General features: G+C 34.9%; 1 protein-coding gene across 4 annotated transcripts in view; it reads left to right on the top strand.

Moving 5' to 3' along the window:
* Positions 1 to 24464, top strand: part of LOC139116183 (sodium/potassium-transporting ATPase subunit beta-1-interacting protein 3-like) — a 52177-nt gene that overhangs the window by 22441 nt on the left and 5272 nt on the right. For 2 of the 4 annotated variants that reach the window (XM_070678741.1, XM_070678740.1), the window contains exons 2-6: positions 16216 to 16353; positions 17281 to 17364; positions 19675 to 19872; positions 20428 to 20488; positions 21471 to 21564. In XM_070678741.1, the coding sequence (XP_070534842.1) occupies positions 16216 to 16353; positions 17281 to 17364; positions 19675 to 19872; positions 20428 to 20488; positions 21471 to 21564 (575 nt within the window). Of the gene's footprint in view, positions 1 to 16215; positions 16354 to 17280; positions 17365 to 19674; positions 19873 to 20427; positions 20489 to 21470; positions 21571 to 24464 lie in introns of all 4 variants that reach the window. The other 2 variants (XM_070678739.1, XM_070678738.1) reach the window with 1 other exon arrangement.

Raw genomic sequence — 24464 nt, 5'->3', positions numbered from 1 at the left:
TTGGTTGAGACGTGAAAAATAATTATGCTACATGTGTGATATATGATGATTGGAACACATACAAGCTATCAGCTCAAGAAAAAAAATCCTGTTTTGACGTAAAGTTTCAAGCCAGAATTTTGGTATACTAGCATGATATAATGGCAGTAAACCATCCAAGCAACAGGTACATGAATACGATTTGGTTTTGACCAGTTCACTCATATATACACTCACTAAATCATTAACTGGTCAAAATCTCGTGGTATACCCTGGCTTGGTGTGGTTTGTCGCTTAATTATATCATTTATGTAATGACTTATAATCTAGACAAGAGTAATAATTATTAGGTGCTTTAGGGTGTGGCTGTACAAAGCTGTTGTCATATTTGAATGCATTGCACAATTGCTTCTACGATCACCATTTGCAAGCTTACTTTCTGTGTACTTCATGTAGAGTGCCAGCATTTCAAATATTGACCACCCATTAGGCAAGCCAGTCCAATATATTCATCCAGGTTGTCTGGTCTGGTTACCAGGGTAGTCAGTACAAGTCTTTGTTGGACAAGGTCAGATTATAAAGCAGTCAGTCCTGTGAGTTGACAGTTAATTCCTGATTTAGATAAAATCTTTACAGGTCACTGATCACTTTGTAGTAACACTTTGTAGGAACAATCAAGTCAAAATCAGCATCTTCCAGGATGTTATTTTCAACAAAGAGTTGTAGCTATCAGACAAAGAGTAGCAGCTATCAGATCAAATGTCATAGACGTGTCAAATCTTGTGCAGAACTAATCAGATGATCATAAAGAAAATGCTGAGATTTTCATTTCAGACTTGTTTATACAGTCATGAAATGTCTTTTTTCTGACAATCAAAGTGGAAGATTGTGCAAGTAGAAAACATTACCGGTACTTTCAAAATACAATTATTGTGGCAGTTGTCATTAGAATTCAGTATACATGTACAAATAACAAATGCTTATGATAACATCACTGAATGCTTTACCATCCACATAAATGTTGTATGTCAGCAGTGTTCCAGCTAATGACATTGAGTAATATAATAAATCTCAGTGTCAAAGGTTTGTTGTCAGAAAGTTGATACATAGACTCTAGACACATTAATAGATCATGATGACAGGAAACAAGCAAGAAAATGTCATTCACATCACAATGTCATCTTCCATTTTAAAGTATTTTCCTTTGTCTTCTTCAGTAACCTTAAACTGGAACTCTCATCAAATCCATCCAGAACTGTAGATTTAATGGAAGGTCATTACGTTTCTCCAGGCATAAGTAACTCTAGCCGATAATGAGGAATTATTACAACATTGAGAACTACTTTGTTCAAGAGTAATATAACAATACATTTGTATTGAGTTACGAAGGAGTTTGTGTATTGTACAGTCAATTTGAACAAAAGTCTGTGCTTCAGCTTTCAATCTTTACTTTATGAGTCACCGCTGTAGCAGCCTAATGACTTGGGTGTTCAGTTGGTGTGATATTCTCTGAACAACATGTTGTGGTATGTGCCCAACCCAAAATCTGAAGAGAAACTTATGTAAGCACACTTTCATTATTACAGGCTACTGATGAAATAGGTGTGTCTTATTTTACACACAAGTGTTGCTAAAAGTACTTTGTGGTAGATGGGTAACCTCATCCCTACAAGACCCAATATAATGGTACGGCTATGTTGCCTTTTCTGATTTTCCCATCAAAAGTAAGTAGTTCGCACCTCAGTAGCCGGGTTTATACCACAGAATTTACAAAAAATGATAAAGAATTGACCATTTCAACAGCAGAGAATGTTTTACACCTGTCATTATTGTATATAATCAGTTGCCGGTCTTTGAAACCCCACTACCTAGATGACTGTATATATGGAAATGTTATATAAAAATAATTATTATCTAATAATATAATAGACACTTATGGCATTCGCAATATAAACAGTGCAACAATTGTACTTGTTGTAGTAATAGTGATACTAGCAATGGGCATGCATGTCATAGTGTATGGTTATTGCCTGTTTACTGACTGTAACTTGTATATTATAATGTTGACTGAGTTATAAACATTTATTGAACTCTGTACAGCATTGTGATGGGTGAATAATGTGATTGCGTGTCTGCGTTTACTTTCTATTGATTCAGTTGTATGGTTTCAGTCAATCATTCCACACAGATAGCAGAGTAGAGTCAGCTGTGCTCAAATACAGAGTAAATGTACATATAGATATTTGCAGTGAAAGAACTGTCTCTCAACACAGGCTCAGTGCATACAAAACCCATGCAGTCAGTGTTTATAGAGTATGAATTGTCAACACAGCTTTTGTTTACATCATTGGTAAAATTGTTCACAGACTTGAGTTTAGCTGTGGAGGTTTATTTCATAATTTGCAGTCAATACATTAGTGTTAGCAATTTATTGTGGCAATAGAGGAAGATAAGAAAGAAAGGTGATATTTTTACATAGTTGTGACAGCTTTGTACAGTAATCCCCTGAGTCTTTATGACGTTCATCAATGCTACGTTCTTTATAGAATTTTGATAGGCCTGACGTCCTGAGAGCTCTCTCATAACTGTAGATGAAATCTATCATAATGAAATGAGTTTTCAGACATGTCAAATAATGACTGATGTGTAATGTCTGAAGTAATACTTGATTTCTAATTGATGATCAAATAGAATTCAGTCGTTAGAAGACAAGTGATATACAGTTTTTACTGTTCAAAATACACAGAACAGAATTACCAATTCTAGAAAAATCAGTGATGTTGTAAAATTTGCCCTCTAATGATGACGTTTAACTGCCTTCAGAATTTCTTGAAGGAAAATAATTTTCTTCATTCTTTTATACCCAGAACATTAAAATGTTGATGGAACTTTACATCTGGGTTGATGTAAACTTGGAATTATGATTTGCAGAAAGTTCAATCATGTTAATATTGCTATATGTAACCATAATCGCAAGTGAGTGAAATCTTTAATCCATTTATATCTCTAGGCAGAAGTTGACATGTAACGTTATTATATTGACTTGTATAGTATATAACAAGCTGAACTCAAGGTGACTTGTACTTTGACCAGGGCTGAATAGTTCTGTCAATCTGATCTACACACTTAAACGGTGTGTATATCATCAAGGCCCATCATCAACCATTGAGAATACATGTATACAGTGCAGGCTGTGAACGACATGTATTACTCTATTGTATTTTGTTGTCAGAATTTTAGAGCAAATGATACATTTATGATTTAGTAAAATTCAAAACTAACCATTTACAAATCCATGCAGGAACTGCCCTATTGTTTGATAAATGTCATGCTACCATTTAACCTTGTAGTAATGCAGGTATTTGATTGAATACTAACTAGTCTTCAAGGAATCATCACTTTAGTGTTCATATTCTGATAGCAATATGTAAAGCATATTTTATCACACATTATATCTTGTCTATATGCCACATAGTTATATCACAATTTGATCATATCAGAATTTATTCAGCAATACTTTCATGCGTCACATGGTTAAAATCACCTCACTATTATACATGCAATGGTTTGTAGTGAGATAAAAACGGGCGGCAACATGCTGCGGGTACGTCAGCTCTTTGCTCATAATCATTACGAGATATTTACTACGGTGAATTATGACGCACTACCTTTCTCAGAATAGGTACATGAAAACTATAGAGGAAACAACAATAGTAGAAAGGTACCATTACTAAAACCAACATTGGAAATATCAATTAGTAAATTACAACACTGATTCCTCACTGATAGTTCTGGGGCTTATACACCTGATGTGATTCCAATGAAATACACCTAACAAAACAGGCATAAATACCGGTATATGTGCTTTAAATAATATGTTTATGTTTAGGTTGAATTTAACACCAATAGTACAAGATAAAGTGAAGTATATTACATTTTGGCATCTTGATATGCAACAATAGCATTATGTATATCATCAAACTATATTCATGAAGTGTTTTGAAATAGGTTATCTTTTGAAGCTGTATTTCTAACACGCGGACACCTCAGTTATTGACAAATATGTCATATATAGGTAACTTTGTCCTCACATTTAGTTGATCTGTATCCCTTTAAATATCATATTGAGTATCAAATCATGCAACCTCAGGGTTCTCCAAAGTGGATTTTTAGGGATTGGACACCCCTCTGATTTTCAGGCAATGTTTTCAGTAATATACAAAATATTATTTTACATAACAAAAGAATATGCAAATGATGCAGTGTTATCTAAATTGGCTGCCTCTCTATCTTTGCAAGTTGTTGAGAACACTGAACTCTCAATGACCATTGACAGCTGTGTCCATCCACATAAATTATTATTATTAATCATCTTTCGGTGGTACCTTTTGACACTAAAATATGAAATTATTGTACAAGCGCTGATATTGCTACCCTGGTAATTGCTGGTTGCTACATGTAAATGAGGGGATTATAAAACTAACCTGTCACATAAGCAATCCAATACACTGTAGCAACTGTAGCTTGAATATTTTGTACACAATACTGACAGACAGCAGTCAGAGTGATATTGCAGGGTTAACATTGTGTCAATTGGGCAATTCTCTGACTGAGAAATAATACAGTGATACTTTGATGAAAGTTTATTGTCAGCTACTTTGTGAAATGCTCTCCTGAGTCCGTTCACTCCTGAAAAGTCCTTGAATTTTAATTAAAGGCTCCTGGAAAGTCCTGGAAAAGTCCTTATATATGGAATTGAGTCCCAGAAAATTGATAATCCATCCACAAATTTCAAAAATGACAAGATAATTAGTTGTGATAATGATACATAAAATGATACATAAGAATGATAGGTTGTAAGAATGATATCTGGTAAACAGTATGTTGGTCCTCAAAAAGTCTTTCATAGTCCTTGAATGTTAAGTTACTTTGAGAGTATACATCTATACAGCCTGGCTCTCTCTCTTTAATACTATAAATCAGTTATAAGATATTGAGTATTCCTTAACTTATCAAACCATGGAGTGGAAAGAACATACAACAAGAGTCAGAGATGAAATCTATATGGTCAGGTAGGCCCATTCAGTTGTAAATTGTAATTGAGATGGAAATTCAGTCACATTGCCAACAAATCCTAGTATTCTCTTGTTCACATTGGCTTGAGGAAAAGAAGATCAGCTAAATAACCTCAGCTGTACTGATAGCCCTATCAGGTCTGCCCAGGATTAGAATATCATGTATAACGTGTGTTTCAGAATTAGCCTCTACTCTTCTGCAAAATTGTTATAAATGAGAAAAATCTTTGAAAAATTTATGATCACTTCTTTACACACCTCAGTCAGTGTAGGATCTAGCCCCCTTTTTGTGCTGGATTTGAGGGTTTGATCTTAAGACTGAGCAAGCCTGTATCCCAGAATTATTCAGCTGAATGGCAAGCAAGAACAAGCCCACACATTCACCACATCTGGCATTTTATTGAACAAGTAAAATACAACATAAACGCATATGTTATCAAACATTTTACTTTCTATTGTTTGATATCAGTTTATTTTGTCATGACAAAATTTCAACACGGAAATCATAAACATACTCGAATTATTTGATCTACGTGCCTGTTTTAAAATTATGCTGAAAAACCCCCAGTACATTATCATATCTTAAACACTTTGACATGGTTTAAAGTGAAAGCCAGCCTCTATATCCATTATAGCATAGTCTGATAGAATGAAAGGTGTTCCTGCAAACAAAAGAATGATAGAATGTTCATATTTCATACAATTGGATTATCATAACGTGATTACATAACTAGATCTGTGAAATTTACTGGTCTAGTCCTTGTCTTTGTGTTTACTTTGACTGTACATGTCCAGTAGACTATAAGGTCATTGTAAATATAACACCTTGAAATGTTACTCACTTATAGAGCCAAACACTTCATCCAAAGAAACAACCTATGATTTATTGTTGATTGATACTTTTCATACTGTTTCTATAATTACAAAGATTCCAAAATATTTGACACAGACATGCCTTTTGTGCAGTTTTTGCCTCAAAAAAGTAAGATACTGACCGATTCAAGAGACACATGAAATAAAAAAATTCAAAATTCTCAGTGTAAAACATTTTTGTGCTGCCATAGATCAGTTTACATACTACCTATCCATATGCAGATAGCAGCACAATGCCTGGCTTTCAACACTGCAAGTTATCCTGAAAGTGGTACATTACACAAATCAATCTTCAGGAAATACGCCAAGACAGAACTTCAGGATGACTCATAGAAGTCCCTCAGAAACACTTTACTGAGAAGCTATCCTTCATTCCATGTCAATGTGGCTCTCGTATGCTTTGATGTGTTGATTGCCCCTATTACCCACAAATATGCCATTTATTAATTTATTGTCAAATATATTGCCATCATCATTACAAATGATATATGTAAATATATGGTTCATTTACTATCCAGTATGGTGATACTTACATGTACCCATAAAATTAAATTTTGACCTGAAAATTCTCTCCATAATGTACGTTGTGATATGCTGAATTTGGTAAGAATTTTGCCCTGCAATGTATCAATCTACATGCTAGTGTTGTACTCAGTAAGTACGTTGTTGAAGTTATAAGAACTGAACACAGAGGGGAACATTTATAGGCGGTTGAAGTGTGGTATTTCAAGAGATGGCCAGACGATAGCAAGCCTAATAGCTTTGATCATGTGCTTGACTTGAAGTACATAATGGACATCTCAATCAGTTAGCAGTCAATACTATTACTTGTTATCAAGTACCGATATGTAGACAACACTACCAGTGTACACTGTACTGCACCCATGTTTTGCATCATCTTCGAGACTGTATGTTGTTGCCTGAGTTAATGTTTGTTATCATTTTCCTTGCAAGACATTCAGTTTGCCATTTTATCCATGCCAAGGACACATCTGTTTCATTGACATATACAGTGGAAGTTTGGATACCGAAAATAGAATTCAATACTGCATATGCCTTAGTCCCTAGACATGCCTGACTTCTTGGCCTGTTATTTATTTACTGCTAAGAAAATATACCCTGAAGGGTAAAGGTGTAGGAAATATGTACCTAGAGAAATGTACAGAAAGCTGAAATATCTCACTTAGGTTTCTGAAAAAAAAGTTATTTTGCATGTTCTAATAAATCAGTCGTATTTTGTTTGTAACTGATAAACAGAGCATGAGTTTGACAAAGAAGTGTCCAATGTTTACCATTGAAAGAGAGAGACAGAGTGTTCACTTGACTTCAAGTGATCATAAATTTGATGTGACAAGTATTCAAACCACTTGCCCTAGAATTCATCTCCTGGATTGTATGTAGGTCACAACCCTAGCACTTGACCTGCAGAAAGGAAAAATCAAATACTATGCTTTTTTCTCAGTAAATAATGTAACGAAGTCACAAAGGAGTGAAAAAAAATTCTGTTTCTTTTTAACTTGTACATGTAAGTTGTAGATTAGAATTAATGCTAAAACACATGAGTTTATGAAAACCATGATGGCACTGTGCATCATGTGTACAAATTTTAATTCACAGGATAATTTTTCTCTACGTCTAATGCTATGCTGAAACTTGAGTCCAGTGATTAACTCACAGTTTTAAGAGATTACAGTTATATTAGCTCACATTTGGTTTTACCAATGTGAGTTTATCGTAAAGGCTGAAGTCGATGGCGTCTGTGTGTATGTGTGTATGTATGTGTGTATGTATGTATGTATGTATGTATGTATGTAGTACAGTATGTCCGTCAACATCAAAAACACGCAAACCGCTGCACGTTTCAGCTTGGTATTTGGTGTGTGGATGCATCCTGGGCTATATATTTTGTTCAAATGAAGTCTGCATTGCCAAAATTATGCAAATGAGCTTACAAAATGTGAAAATGGTTAAGAATTAATAACTCAAGAACCGCTTTTTTGATTGCTTTGAAAATTTGTGTGCAAGTACCTTAGGTGAACCTTATACAGTTTTATGAATATTGTGAAGATATCCTTAATTTTGTATTTTTGCTTAATTTTTTTGTGATTTTTCTCATTTTCAGTAAAAATTTTTCTTCTCTGAAACCGCCAGCCCAATCGATCTCAAATTTGGGTCGTCTCTTTGCGAGGGTGTTACTCTTCCAATTTGTTGAAATTATGACAAAATTGGGAAAATTACTATTTTTAAGCAATTTTGTCATTTTTGGTCAAAAAATCTTAGACAGTATTTCCTTTTTTAAACCCTGGACAGACAGCTTTCATATCTGGTACACAGACGTACAGAGATGACAATAGTTAGATATGTGGAAATTGTCCTGAAATATAAAAAATTGTATTTTAAGACAATATTGTCATTTTGGTCAAGAAAACTTTATCTCAAAAGTACTTGTTTGATAGCTTTGTAATTTGGTATAAAGTCCCTTTTGATAGCTTTGTAATTTGGTATACAGTCCCGAAAGATGTTATTAGATAAATTTTCTGCTCAAAGTGTTGGGAAACCCCAAAATTTGTATATTTTAGGTACTTTTCTCAGTTTGTGACCTTAAATGACCTACACCAACCCAGGATATGTTGTGAGACAATTTTGAAGGCTGTGAACATAATTTTGTCATATTTTGTACCAATTTGTAGGAAAATTTGATCCAGAAAACAAAGCTGAGGTGATTTTTTTTTTATTTTGGACCAATTTTTGCAACTTTTCTATGTAAGACATACAAGAACTGATGAGAAATTTGGATCCAGGATAATTCCAGATGTTGTAATCACCGCCAACAGTGGAAGGCATTTCACTATCGGTAACTTACTTAAGTGCTGTTTACATTAGAATGATAACACTCATGGCATTAATTAAAAATCTCCAAGGTTGTAAATGTACTTCCTGTCATTTGGTCTTATGTATACCAAGGGGTGGAACATTTGATATTCAGGAGGGGGTAGGGTCTAGAAGATCGATGATCCAGCATTACTTTTTTACCAGATCTCTTGTGCATTTTTGCCCACTCCACCTTTTCTTTTTTTATCAAGCCTTATCTATTTTTTGTTGTTGACATTTGCTCATGTATGTAGGATCTGCTTGTCCCACTGCTATAAAAGTTGATATGCATGTTCCTAAAGATGAATGACCTCCAGTACCTAAGTTGCAGACCTTATTTGCTTTTGTCATTCTTGTTTTTTCTTGTTTAAATATTTCTTGAATGGACCAATTCAAACCGAATGTGAGCACAATTAGTGTCCTTGACGGTATTTTTCTTTCAGCTGTTATCTATATACTGGTATTGCATACTTGTTGTATACAAGGTAGTGAGACTGTCAAAGTAGCCAAGGTCAGGCAGTGTAACACTAAATATGTTTATAATTGTTGAAAAATGATAATATGTCAAGATGTAAAAATGTAAATTCTACTCCTGACAGCAACAATGTATTTCAATAATATGATTTACCGGTATTGTTTTAAGTGTCTTGATTAGATATGGAAACTGAAAATTTCCAACAAGATTTAGTACAGTGGTTTACCATGTGTAACATGGAGGTACAGTACATGTACCAAATTGGTAACTCCAAGCACCAAGAGTTATAGCGCATACAATTTAAAAGTCATTAGAAATATGTCCTTTTCATCAATAATTAATTGTAATAATTTGTTCCTTTTTTGAAAAAATTAAGATGACTATTTTCACTCCAGTTGGATGCTTGTTTTCATCTCAAGTCCAATGTTAAATACAAATGTATTTGTATAGGCATTCATGAGTCATACAATTGATTTTATCCAGTCCAGTGAGCAAAGCTATGCACATACTTTGTACTATTCTGTCTCATCAATTTTCATTTGACAATTGTTCATGCCAGAAAGAATAATTTACAGCTCCCTTTTGTGGTCAGCCTTGGCAGTGAGTGCCAGTTCACAGTGTGCATATACCATAAACAATATCTGTGGCTGAGAAAACAAATGTAATGCAGGTTCATTTACTGCAGACCAGGAGTGTAAAAGGAAAAGTTATACCAACAGTACAGTATCTGATCAGTCTACAAAATCACTATTTTCTTTCCCTAGTAGGAATTACAAAAACTGGTCAGGTGACTATCAAGGAATCTACACCATGTCCCTAAATGAGCATCTAATGTTCCAGACATTTACTGAATAGTAAATAGCCTGTGGTTGCATTGGCTGTCATTGCAAGCAGAATAACATGGTTCCTGACTCTTTCATAGCTCCCTTGTTTACGACGCATATTCAAATCTCAGCTTTACCCATACAAAGATGCGGCCTCAATCACAGGCACATAGACTGTGCAGTGTACATTAATGTAACAGGCCCTTTTTCTGCGTGTATACCATATCCAATACTCTGTGTGTCTGTGACCTCAATGGTTGTGCTCAATGAGTTGTTAAGACATTACATATACATGTACATAGCAATATAGCCTTGCTGGCTATGCCTTCTTGCTGAACAATGCTGAAGACATCAAATGCGACAGCGAGGGAGCACCACATGCATCCCAACCAGCAGGATTTGAGAAAGTCTAGTTGATATTGGTATTCGGATGATGGGATTTGTTGTCAACATCTAAGTACTGGTACATGTACATATAGTCATGCATATTGACCAGATAAAATGTCACAAAATAGACATGATGTACTCACCACATCGTTTTTGCTGTGTAATCATCGAAATTATTTAGCATGTATTTAGGAAAGCTCCTATGGATTTTGAAATAGGGCAATATACAAATTTTTAATGATAAAAGTACTGAACTGTCAAAGGAACAACTTGGCTTTCATACATGGAAATGGAATCATATCAATTCTAGTAGCTTTACTGTCACAGGTCATTGACCCTTTGGGTATGGTCGATGAAACAGTGACGTCAAGGGGTTTAGGAAATACCAATACAGTATCTATTGACCAGTCTAGTTTCCTGTGGTATACTATGTACATGTTCTGTATGGCATCAGTGAGTCACAATTCACATCCATTTGTATACACTGCACATAGCGCTGATAATACCAGGTGATAATATTGAGCCATGCTATGGTTCTGTACATTTCACTACAGGACAGGTGTAGAGACAGCATTTGTGTTGTCAATCATGTTAAACATGGCAACTTCAGTCATTGTTTGGTTTTAGAATAATTTGACCTCTGTGGGCAGGCCATCAAATATTCATCCAAACAGAAATCATGTGAAAGGAAGTGATGTGAAGATTAACAAAGCACATACAGACCCGTACAGTGTGCATAAAGTATTATTTATTGAATATTTAACTAGTACAGTAGAAATATCCATAGATTGGTTACTTCCAAGAATTTGATTCAAAGAGAGTCAGAGGATTTCAATTTTATTTAAATTACAAAGATTGACTTTCTAGTTTTGCGAATTATTCATCGCAAAAAAGAATGATAAATGCATTATCTTTAACTCTTTATAACTCATAATCAAATGATTATTAAATTCAATTTCAAGTAATGAATCATTTATAATCATCAGCTTCATATCTACATGTATAGGTGGATTATTTTGTGCTATCATCTCAGGATGAATGTAGAGAAGTATATGTATGTCAATAACACAGCTGTGTGTATATACATTGACAGACTTCCATGATTGTTTAAATGGACCATTGCTTGTAATATTGACTCTTGTCTGATTTGTGATCACAGGTCATTGACATTTCACTAAGTCAATAGTTGGCCATAATGACATGAGGATTATACTGTCATGCTTGTTATGTGTAGTAATTACTCTATATTGAATTGGGAAGACCTATCCCCACTGACTTATTTGTTGCTTTTATACATAATTACTGGAATTAAATTCTCAACAATGTCCTCTAAGAAATATGTAATTGAAGTTGGTCATCAATATCAACATTCTAAAATTTCTAGGGTGAACATCACACTTTTATGTTTCTCTGCAAGTAACGGAGTATTTTAGATTCTAATCTTTTATAATAGCAATTTTGTAGAATGGAGAAATCAAACAGTCATTTTTATATGGAACAGATACTTGTATATCATCAGCTCTATTCCATTTCATCACTGTATCAATCACAATTGTGAACAAATTAATTCAAATCTAGGCTTAAATTCAGTTAGCAGCAATAACATTTACATAATATAATATAATATAATATAATATAATATGATATATAATATAATATATTATATTACCATGCCCTGTCCATTGCGTTTTAATCGGTCGAGCTGAACCATGTGACTACCCACAAATACACAGTAATGGTTTGTTTTCATGCCTGTGAATATGAATAATAGTGTAAACATAGTAACTTTATGGCTAAAACAAAAATTCTGATTTGTATGAAGATCATAATCAACCATAAAATAAAATGGAGCACTTGTAGGCCAAGGTAAGGCGCTTTTTTTCAAAAAAATCTCCGGATTTGCAAAATGTTTGCAGTGCGCACACTGCTCACTGACAGGTTCTGGGGCCCCGCTGTTTCGCACGGGAAATTTTCGTAAATTTTGACGGTTTTTGGGGTTCTTTGATAATATAATTGAAATAACAGACTCCACGCTGACCATTAACGTTTATTTATGGGCGCGGGCGAGAGGAAAGCCAAATTAACGGGCTCGGCAAGCCTCGCCCGTTAATTTTTGGCTTTCCTCTCGTCCTTGCCCATAAATAAACATTAATGGTCAGCGCGTCGCCCGTTATTTCTATAATATAATATAATATAATATAATATAATATAATATAATATAATATAATATAATACAATATAATATAATAATACAGGCCATCTTTCCAAGATAAAAACCAGGCAATTTAGCATGATTTTCTAAGTGTAGAATATGAAACTGCATTTTAAACAGAACAAAAAATAAATACTGTAAAATACAGTTACCTCTAAGGGGAACTTTAATTCAAACGTGTTGAATTTGTAATGATTTCAAAGGTATATTTGAATATGTGTTTGATATGATGGGTAATTACTGAGATTGAAGTCGGCTTATGAACATCAACACCAGGTACAAAAGTTGCCTGTCATAGTCAGCACTCAGAGTGTAGCTCTATACAGTACATTGAAATACTTGTGTAAGGAAATGGGATTTGCAGGGTATGAGGAATAAGATGAGTGATGTGAATGGGCCTGCTATAAAACATTACAGTCTTTCACACAGATGACATATCTGTTAACAGCAATATATTATCAACATAAAGAATATATGGCTATTAAGTTCCAGCAAGCAGGATTTAAGACACACCAGTGAACCCATTGGGAGTACTTATACATGTATATGGACACAAAGTTCTTGCAAGCAGGAATAGATAAAGACCATTTGACACTCAATGGTGTGTAAAAAATTGTGAAGAGAAATAGAAAACATTGGTAATTGATTATCTCAGTAGTTCTGCGATGATAAAGAAATATGCAACAGTGAAAGTGGCTTGGTCCTTTGAGGAATTAATAATATATGCAAAAAGACTTTCCATTTAGCTTATGATTGATCTCTCTCTATGGATGGCAATTGTCTTCAATAGTTTACCCTACAGGTATAAGAGGGAAAAATCAATAATGGGCATGAATTACTTTGGATGCACAGGGGATCTATTAAAGTTACTGCACTTCTACTGTTACTTGGGTAATTTTTTCTTGACCAGTATACACACATTGCTACATGTGTATGTGTATTTTATAGAATGTTCCCAGAATTACAGGGTCAATATTTTACAAAGTAACATGAAACTTTACTTTTTTCAGTTCATTCTGTATCAGAATATTCTCCAGTTGTGTAATTTCAGTTTCTAGTAATAGTGCAAGGGCAATTAGAGGAAGTTCCTGTGTAGAGCTGTAGTATAATACTAGTAAATGAAACATTTTATCTTCCTTTCATTCATCTTTTCAGAGATGTCTGTATGGGGCTTTTGATGTTATGTACCATTTTCAGGTTTAAAAACTGTTGTTACTAATCAAAAGTGGCAAAAATGCGTACCTAATACAAGGTTTCAAAATCAGTATGTAGCTGGTAATATTGATACAGCTTCATTAGGAGTTTTATTTTTGTATTTTTCAAGATCAGTTTTACATACTGTAACACAAGAAAAAGAAACTAGTCCCTCTCTGCGTCAGGATGTATAAACATGTAAATGTACCATCCACATATCATTCATATGATGAATTTATTAGAAGGGTAACCTTACTCTCTGAGGATATATGTAACAATATATGAAAAATACATAACAAAATTTTCAAACTGTTAATTTCACCAGCAAGTCATAATATAATCTCTGTAAACTTTTAGACAATCTGAATTTTGATTGGATCTTTGGATAATCAGTAACTTCATCTGTTGTAATTTAATTAAGATGGGTCTTGCTCAAAATTCTGGCCCACAAAAACCAACAATTATCTTTCATGTGGAACTGAATGGCATAGTTGTCAGGGCATTTTAATACAAAGACCTCGGTACACATTTGTAAAATAAACATGAAAAATAATTAGTTGATATGCAGGTAGGAAATGAGTTGTTGTCAAAACAACATAACAGTAACACTATTTGATTTTACTTGTGACATGTTCCCCTATTTCAACACACAGGATTTATTTTGCGCCTTCAATTATGATGGGTTTATTGATGTCACATAAAGTGTGTCCTCAGTTTTAATTGGATAATTCAAATCACATGGTTATCACAAGTGACATCTGGTAAAATAGCAATGAAACATGGTCTTTGTAATCAGTGTTTTTAGACTGGATATTCCACAATGAGTTGGTTAATGCATGGTCAAGGTTGGTTTTGTAAAGTGAGATCCCTTTCTGTTGAGTTGAAATTTCTTTCTGCCCGGCTCATTGACGCTATGCACACATTCCCTACAGACCTTAATATGTTACAAGTAATTCTGTTTGACAGATGTGTTCTCATTTAAACGGTGACATGTAAAATGTACAATTTATGATAAAGGTATCATACTTTATAGATTTTAATTACAAGGGTAAAAATAATAACACCAAGCGAAGTAATATTTTGGTGTCTAGTATCCAGACCTGTACTTTCTTTGACCTGCAGACCTAGGGTTTGAACATTTTCATAGTGATGTGTAAATTTATCAAATATTTTCATTTGCCTAGTGTCAAATTCAACTGATAAAAAAGAAGACAAAATTTATAGCTTGACTAGGCTATGCAGAAGGAATGCTAAGGGAAAAAGGAAAAATGTTCCTTTTCTGTGCTATTGTAGCTGAAGACATTATGTGCATTAAACTCTAAAATAATAAGATTCTTAGTCAAGCTATAAAATACTGTTTATTCAATATTATTCAATCACAATAAAAAACAAACACACCCTATGACCCTGTTATCTATATAATTGCTCTTAAGTATAATATTGGCCCTAATAGGTTATACTTCATCATCATTCATAATGTAAAGTGCATAGTCAAATTTACAAATACCAGTAAACATACTGTCAAGAATATTCATGTCAGCATGATGGTGCATGGTAGTGTTACATCAACTGAAAATGACAGTTTTGATGCTCACATTTTGCTTTCATAAGACAAATGCAAAGAACTTTCCAAATGAATCAATCAACAACTGAACATTTGGTGCAACTGTCATGACAATTTCTGATCATCATGGTGACTGATCTAAATTGACATGATGATTGTGACAATTCTGTGTTTTGTGTGTATCACTGTCAACCACAAGTGTCTGTGATTTGATGTATGCCAGCTAGTATGAACATCACCGGTATGCATTTTGAATGAAATGATTCTGGCATGGTTTGCTGTATTAAACAAAACTCAGACGCGTTTGGTTTTTACCACAAAATATCTTAGACCACAGATGGCATTCAGTCCCACAAAATATGCACTTGAATGTATATACTGTATGTGGTAAAACAGTGAATCCTGTATGCTGTAACCAGAAAACTGTTGATAGTGGTATAAGATATGACTATAGAGCCATGCAATATACCTCACAAAGTTGTCCACCATGTTAGCATTGATATGCCTCACCAGTGAGTTCAATACCCAGTACATGCAAAGGGTGTAATTTGCAACATTAATTGCTATTAGCATTCATTAATGAGGTAACTGATTGTGTAAATTGTGTTGAAAGTGATATTGATTGGGCAAAATACTGTTCACATGTCAAATTTGCATAGCTATGGAACAAAGAATAAAAAGACAACAGAGCTGTTTGATAGAAATACAGTTGATATACACTTCTGTGTTGAGTAATGTGTGATTTTCTCTTCTATCCACAGATAGCAGTTGTTGAAAGACAAGTATTTGATTTCCTTGGTTACATGTGGACACCAATCATAGGGAATTTCCTTCATATAGTATGTGTTATATTGGGAATATTTGGTACATATCAGTACAGACCAAGATTTGTTGCTGTGGTAAGTTCAATTCAATGTCGCAAAATTTTCAATAAAAATACCAACTGAGCACTTTCTCATTCTCAATGTTTTCAGCTAAGAAGAATATTTCATACAAGTGCTTATGGCCTAGATTTTTTACAACAAATTGTAACCATCCATGACTTCAAAGAACATTTTTTGTGATAATGAAGCTTCTTCTTTCCAATCATGTCTTACCTTTTTGCAAGAAAAAAGCTTGATCAGTTTATTAAATGTATTTCAAACTTTCAGAATGAAAATAAATGGTTTATATATGCCAGACTGTGTGATCTTGCCCTTAATCAACTTACTAGAGAGTATGTTAAAATTTAACCAAAAAAAGTGTATTCGATTTGAAGCTAGATCCATTTCCATGTGCAAGAATTGTCATTGAAATTTTTACTCCCGCTGCACTGTACTTACATATCTCATACCAAAGTTATATATGGTAACTATAGAGGGCGCTATAGCTAAATTTGATGTAGTCTATTTAATACTCGAACTCGTCACCAATTGCAAAGAATACAGGAAAACCACCTACTGTAGTTTGAAGTCAAGACCTATTTCTCATGTATGGTGGAAATTTCAAGCTTTTAGTACTGCTATTTCATACTAACTTTTTATTTAGAGGGCGCTGTTGCTGTGCACTTTGTGACTTCTGTTTCACAATAGAAACTTGCACTGCAGAGAGTTACAGGAAATCATCTAGTCTGTTTAGAAATTGCCTTTTTGAACAGACAGTTATATTGATTATATCTGTGTAGGGGCCAAAGAGACAGGATACTGCTACATATATTGCATACAGTTTCTAAAGTCATAATGTCATTACAGGAAGAAAAGTTCTTTTGTTGCAAAACTTGATGTCTTCTATTGCTACTGAAGCCTTGTCTAGTTTTATCTGCAGTGTACCTATCTTTTGCCTTTCAGTACATGGTTTGGCAGTTATTATGGATAGCTTGCAATGCCTTTGTCATCTGTCTTTATCTTGAAGTAGGAATTCTTTCATTAGAAGTAAGTATCATTTCAATTTGGTAAAATTCTCTCCTAATGTAATCCAGGTTTCCTTTCCAACGATTGTCTCATTGATCAGTCAGGCTGATCTTATTATATATCAAAGACTTTTTTCGAACACAAAACACATCGGGTAACTTTAAAGAAATTTTTGAAATTATAATTTCAAAGAACCTTTTTAATTTGCATCACTGAAAATACAAATTCAAGCCTGTGTTTGCAATCGATTTCCATTAACTCAGAATACTCCAAACTAATCTTGTTCAAGGGAATGAGAATTTTGTTGGAAGGTAAGTGTGCTTGGGAAAGACAGTGTTAACTTCTGGCTATCCAGTTAACTAATGTTGCAAGTTAGGCTGATATACTCAGCCAAGATATATACAGCCTCATCATTAGAGATATTTTAAAATGAGAAATCGTCACCAAATTGTGAAGTATGTGAAATGTGTGAAAAATATACAATATAATCAGACATTTTAGCAAATATTTCTGCCAAGTAAACATAAATGAGAAACAACCATGCAATTTGTTCCTTTAAAATCATAATTAGTGTTATCTTTTGTTGCTTAAAATAGCTATTTGTCTATTGTGTCATTGTCTTGGCATATATACAGTATGCCTAACATGTAGGTACAGCTATTGTTAGAAATCATTCATGATTGATAATAACAACACCTGACTTCACTGACCCTAATCAACTGATGCATAGCAGAATCTAATATTCCTTTCAATTTTATGGATACTTTAAACTGTAATCTAAAAATGTCATTATATTCATTGTTTATTTAGCACCTTTCAGTGAAAAGAAGTTGAAAAATATTTCAATGCATGTGTTTAAAAACACTTTAATTCTGCATTGCTATGACGTCTTTTGAAATATGTTAAACCACATAGTCATGGCAACATGGAATCGGTACCTCCGTATTCATTTACATACAAAATAATTGAAGAGATATAGTGTACTGAAAATGATAAGCTATCTCTCTATGGATATACAGATGATTTCTTAGTACATTGTATTTCTAAACATTGAGGGAAGTTCAGTGACAGACAACACACCATGCCACTGGACAACTACTTTCATTAACTGTTCAAGGTAGCGTTCATGAACTTTTGAAAGCAGCAAAGTTACTTTTGGCCAAAGAATCACAGTCAACTGTAAAGAGTAAAGTCAAATAATATCAGCCATTGGCAATGGTATTGTCAAACAAGATATGGCTCTAATGTATACCCATAGGTTTTCAGTTTCTATGGACAGACATTTGTTCATTGTATGTTACTGGTATTACTGGTAGAAACCAGAAATGATATCACTGCTTTCTCTACCTGTACATGGGTGTGATGTCACTTGTCAACCACTTTCACAACATGTTTCAGCGTTCTGACAAACAGACCATATTAACAAGTGTACAAAATTGACAAAATAATCTCCAATGATGGCAGCTTTGTTCCAAGTCATTTAAAATATCTGAAAACTCAAATTGAAAGTTAATTGGATAGAAAGGAATGTATGAATTCTAGACTTGTATTACTAGTGGCAAATATATGTCTATGTATGCAAGCACGCATACACAGTGGAATAGAAATGGTAGTAGGTATTTGGTAGATTAAATGAAGTTAACAGCTGTGGTGACCTGATTACCAACTCTGATTAAAATCAGTTATTTATAACAGCTGTACTGGGAACACTGATAATAAACCCCACCCAAAGCATCATGTTTCATTCTGACAGTGTTTTGTCATGTTTATCAGTAGATGTAACATTTAACCATCTTCACATGAAATACTAGATTACAAACAGTTTACCTAAGGTTTTCAGAATTCTCTCTGTTATGAAACTGTAACTTGTAAGGGCATTTTTCAAGACTCGGGTTGACTTGCCGCATGTTATATCTGCATAGCAATATGACAGAATTTTTAGAACGTACTATTAAATTGAGATGTCCTGATGTTTGACCATTTGTAAATACAAAACAACATCATGTGTGGTCTTTCAAAAACAAATGTATGGCATATGGTGTTAACATTGTTATTGTTTATATTGCAACTGGGTGAGAAATACACATCAAGTTTATCAAGAATAGTGTTTTTTCACGATAATTTATAAATACAATTCTCAACACACCAAAGACTTGCTACTACCAAGGGTCTTAAACAATACAAATTACTGTAACATACTGTGGAGCAGTCATACATGTAGTTTGACAGCTTGCTTCCATTGCTTCCTGTGACCCATGTGTTGTACATTCATTCACGGTATTAACATGGCTCCCTTATCATATCAATTTTCCTGTTTTTGTCTATTTGCAGAAACATCTAAAATACCTTACAATAGACACAGGCAATGAGAGTTGGTGGAAACATCACGGTTACGGATGTAGTGTGACGTACAACACAACTACATTTGGTAATGGAGATACTTATCAGCAAATATCTCAAACAGAAGGTTGTATTTTAGATTACCGTTACATAGAAGTCTTACACGCAGGAATTCAGTGCCTATTAGCTGTAAGTAGACTCCTTTGCTCTCAGTGTATAACTTGCAAAATTTTATAGTAGTTTCAAACAACAGCCACTAAATTGGTTTTTAAGTCTGCATAGTAGAGTATGATAGTGAATATAATGTCTTGATCAATCATCTATGTATGCCTGATAAAAATTTCTTTCTTTGGTAATGTTTGTAAACATGGCGTCACTCTACGTTACATTGAATAACAAGATGAATTCATTGGATTTCAAATTTGCATTGTCTTTGATTCCCTGCCTTGTTGCCAAGGTAGAATAATTGCCAATAAATCTTCCGTTCCAAGCTGACAAAAGCATTTTGTGATTCAGCTGGAATACATTATGAAATACAAACCAAAGTACAGAAATCAATAAGACCAGTTAAATTTTAGAATATAGTACTATGTTCTTATTATCCATTTCACTTGATAGGTGTAGGTACACATTAACACTTGGAAACAACAGGTTTTTACCAAACCATGTGGTGAAAGTGTTAAGGATCATGGTTGTTTTCAAGGAATCTCTGATTGAAAGAATACCATGGTTTTTGTCTTTCAGATTTTTGGTTTCATCTATGCAATATATGTAGTTCATAAATTGACATCTGAAGATGACAGTTGTGAGTACTGGGATACCATCCAATTCCCTCTTTCAATTTTTACCCTGTTCATTTCATCACATCCACATTTTTTATTGCGATTTCATTAAATTAAATTCTTTTCAGATTCTTTTTAAAGCATATCATGCGATATTAAGCCAGGTGGTTTCTTTGAAAGTATTGCAAAGGTGTTCACATAGGGGCAATCCTAACAGTGTTAATCATATTGACTTTGCTAAACATGAAATCCCTTACTATACTACCCACTGATCCAACCTCACTCACTGTATTCACAACTAAATCATTGACGTTTACTGAATGCTTCTCACTAGCAGAATATCTCTCGGCAAATACTTGAACATTGAATGGAAAATAGCAACAACTTTTGATAAAATGTTTATGATTATTGTTCTAAAAATGAGAACAACTTCTTTTCCTATTAATATGTTTAGATATGATGAACCTTGTCAACACACAGCATTTCCTACAGTATGCAATCTTATTGTCGACAAACAAACTCTGGTTCAGACTGAAGTTTAGTCGTCATCAAATAGCAACACATTGTACACATATAGGCATTGTTGATACATTGAACTTGGAGCATCTGTGTATGATGTTTAAGCAGAAAAATATGAACACAAAAATAGATTAATGGCAGGAAACTACATCCAACATTATGGCAAATGGAGCAATAATAGCAATGTGTTTTCTGGAAGGTATTATGTAGTTATATCTGGTCACTGTGACAGATACATTATCATTGGAATGCTGTAAGTTTGCTAAGAGATAACTGCTTATTCAAGTAATTCAGGTCACTGTGACCTCACCAACTTACTCTAACATGTAAATCATGGTGCCTTGGTAAACATCCATTATGACCTCTAGAGGGCGACAGACTACAAAAACAGTCCCCTTAGTTCTCATGTCCGCACATTTTCTAAGCCAATTAACCAGGTCGTCTCACATACTGACAGCATGATCATAGACTTATTCTCTGTTTCAGTTGATTTCATTGGTGGGTTTGACTCATATTCAAGTTACTCATCACCCCAGAAGGCAGGGTCAAGTTCAAATGTCATGATGCAGATGCAACCTGTGTATGTGTAAGTAAACAGTGCATGCTATCTCATCTCCATCTCATTTCACATGCATGATAGTACATCTTCTGGTGTAAATTCATTGTAACATGCTGTGATTATGACTCCAATCACTTCAATGTTTTACATTTAAGACAGTTAATAAAACATACAAACAATACACCCTTCCTGAGATTCCAACATGTAGCGAAAGGGTAAGCAATTTTGCCGCGTGAGGGCGTATGCATTGGGATCAACGCAGTTCCTGTTATGGGGTGGGACCCATCCACTGCATTGCGGACAATGACGAGCACAATGGACAAAATAAGAACAATGCGAGTTCCTGAACTGCGAGACTTTTTTGGCATCGAGAGGGACTACATGTAACAATGCAAGGAAAGACAAGCTTGTACAGTTAGTGGAGTTGGCGATCGAGTTGGACATTCGACCGATCGAGCCGGACGATCGTGAGATTTCCAGTAAAAGAAGACGCACTGTGGTCGACGCTCGAAATCGTCCGATAACTTTGCCAGACCCAGCCCAGATAAGAAACTGGGATAGTAACCTCTGTTCCCTCCCACCGATAGTCATCACTGATGTAATGATATACCTATGGGATGTTTGTCAGTGGACAAGAGAAAGAATGGCTCAATATCGTAAGAATAATGGTCATCATCTCTTTGCTGATGGACATATCATCGATGTCAAGCTCCACCGAGTTCCAAACTCTGATTACCTGTACGTCATGTCTGATTGTATCATCCTCGTTTCTGCTGTAGCTTTTGAGTCCCTTGACCCAGCATTTGACCTAAAGGGTTATTATTTTGCTCAGTTTAGGGAGCCGATTTTGCTGCCGAGTTTTGGCAAATTATTGGTTTGAAAGTTGTGATCAACATTTAAGTAAAAATATAGACCAGTAAGCAGGCTTTGGATAAAATAAACACGAACGCGTTGAAATGTGTTTGCGTTGAGACCAACATCGCGACAGGAACACCTCTTTATCATCACGGTCCAGTACGCCCGGTGCTTTCAATTTCATGTCGTCTGTACAGCTGAAGATTGCGGCTTGATCGACTGCATCACGACTTTTATGAAATAACAGCTACATGACAAGCTTCTTGTTGACAACGTTTAATACCGATGTACTGAATTATATCGAGTATAGCCATAAATGAGCCACAAAAATCCGACTGTACTCTTCTGAAAATACACGACAGCAAAGAGACCCACACACCACACTTTACGATTTGTACTCAGAAAGTTCGTGATCCTGTTCCTTGTAAGTTCTTGACACAAATCATATTACTAGTAAAGATACTCCCAAGAAAGACAAACTTTAATGTAGGTCGTTTTAACAAGTTTAGTCATGTTAAGGCAAGCCAGTGACAAAACTATACGAGCAGACGATGTAAATACCTTTGAAATGGTTTATTCGTAAGCTTATATTGCAACAAAATGTACACAGTATAGGCCTACAAGTTACGAAGCTGTACTCACTTCAAGTATTCCCTAATCCGCTCACAAATTCCTTTCTAAGATCATAAATTCGGCATATTGGACGTGTAAGGAAGGGCATGGATAATTCTTGAAGATGAACTTACTGGCACAACTATACTATTAAACGTACATCCACGTTGCATTCGTACGAGAGGCGCGGCCGTACAGATATCTGTAGGTTTTCCTCCGGGAGCTGCGCGAGGTCGATTTTGACCGGATTTTTGGTGGACCTCGTAACTTTCATGAAGGGCTTTGAGTATTTTTCAGAGCTGAAAAATTACTCACTTTACACACTCCAGCCTATGTTTCACATTTAAATCGGGACTTCACATAAGTATTAACATCCTTCAAATTATGGAAACCCGGATTGACATCTTAATAATTAAATTGTTTAATGTGAAATTTTACTACAACTACCCAGTGAAGTGGAATGGCCCAACAGCGGAATAATATCAATAAGTGAAACGATTGCCATCACTCCTTCGCAACCAACTTTCTATATGAGTACAGCGCGAATAATGAATAAACAAGGGCCTATTTCTGTCGATTTCGTATCAAGTATCGGAATGTCGCCAGGGAAATGATCATAAAGGGGTTATTACACATAATGCGTTTGCATTTTGGGCACATCACTCAAATACAACGCGATATGGACCAAACTGCGTGTCTGCGTTTTCCGCCGTACGTAACAGCTCCGTTGTTTGTCCTCAGGTGAAGGTTAAAATGAAAAGCTTCACTGAAGCTTAATCCCTGGTACGCTTGATTTAAGATTTGGCAATAACCCTGTTCCAAGCTTTGGACACAATCCTTATCTCAAGATTTGCAAACAAGATTGGATTAATCTTTATCGACGACAAGCTTGGCCGAAGAGCATTGGCAAACCTTCGCTCAAGCTCAGAGTACCGCAAAGCTTGGACTAAGGTACTGCACAATCGCGTGTGTAGGAAAGGCATGAAAGGTCACGTCGCTCAAGCCTGGGTATTTGGCGACATTTTTCTTTTAACGCAGACTATTTGTGCACTCAGGCGCCGCACAAAACCAATTAACCATTTTAAGCCCGTCTTGCACTAAACAGCTTTCAAAAATAATGCAATACTTAGCCAAAACGAAGGAAATCTTATAGCGGTACGTCTTACTTCACGCACGGAAGGGCTACAGTTTTGGCGTGGCTTTGGTCCCACCCAAGCAGATGCGTTGACCTGATTGTGACGTCACAAAGCGCCCTCAGACGATGCAACCGCTCGCTTTATTGTATCTCAGGAAGGGTGTATTTTGAATAGCATGTTTCTATCACACTTCCTATGGGAATTTACTCAGCCACAAGTTCACTTAACATGATTTAAGTGGTTTGAGTAATGCTATCTAAGAGTTCAAGTTCATCTTGCAGTATTACGTACAATTCAGACTTTTGTGTCATGGTCCAT

This window comes from Ptychodera flava, chromosome 17 (assembly GCF_041260155.1).
Source record: "Ptychodera flava strain L36383 chromosome 17, AS_Pfla_20210202, whole genome shotgun sequence".
In the NCBI taxonomy this organism is placed as follows: Eukaryota; Metazoa; Hemichordata; class Enteropneusta; family Ptychoderidae; genus Ptychodera; species Ptychodera flava.
Note: the sequence above shows the minus strand (reverse complement) of the source record. Positions and strands in the feature narration are given on the sequence as shown.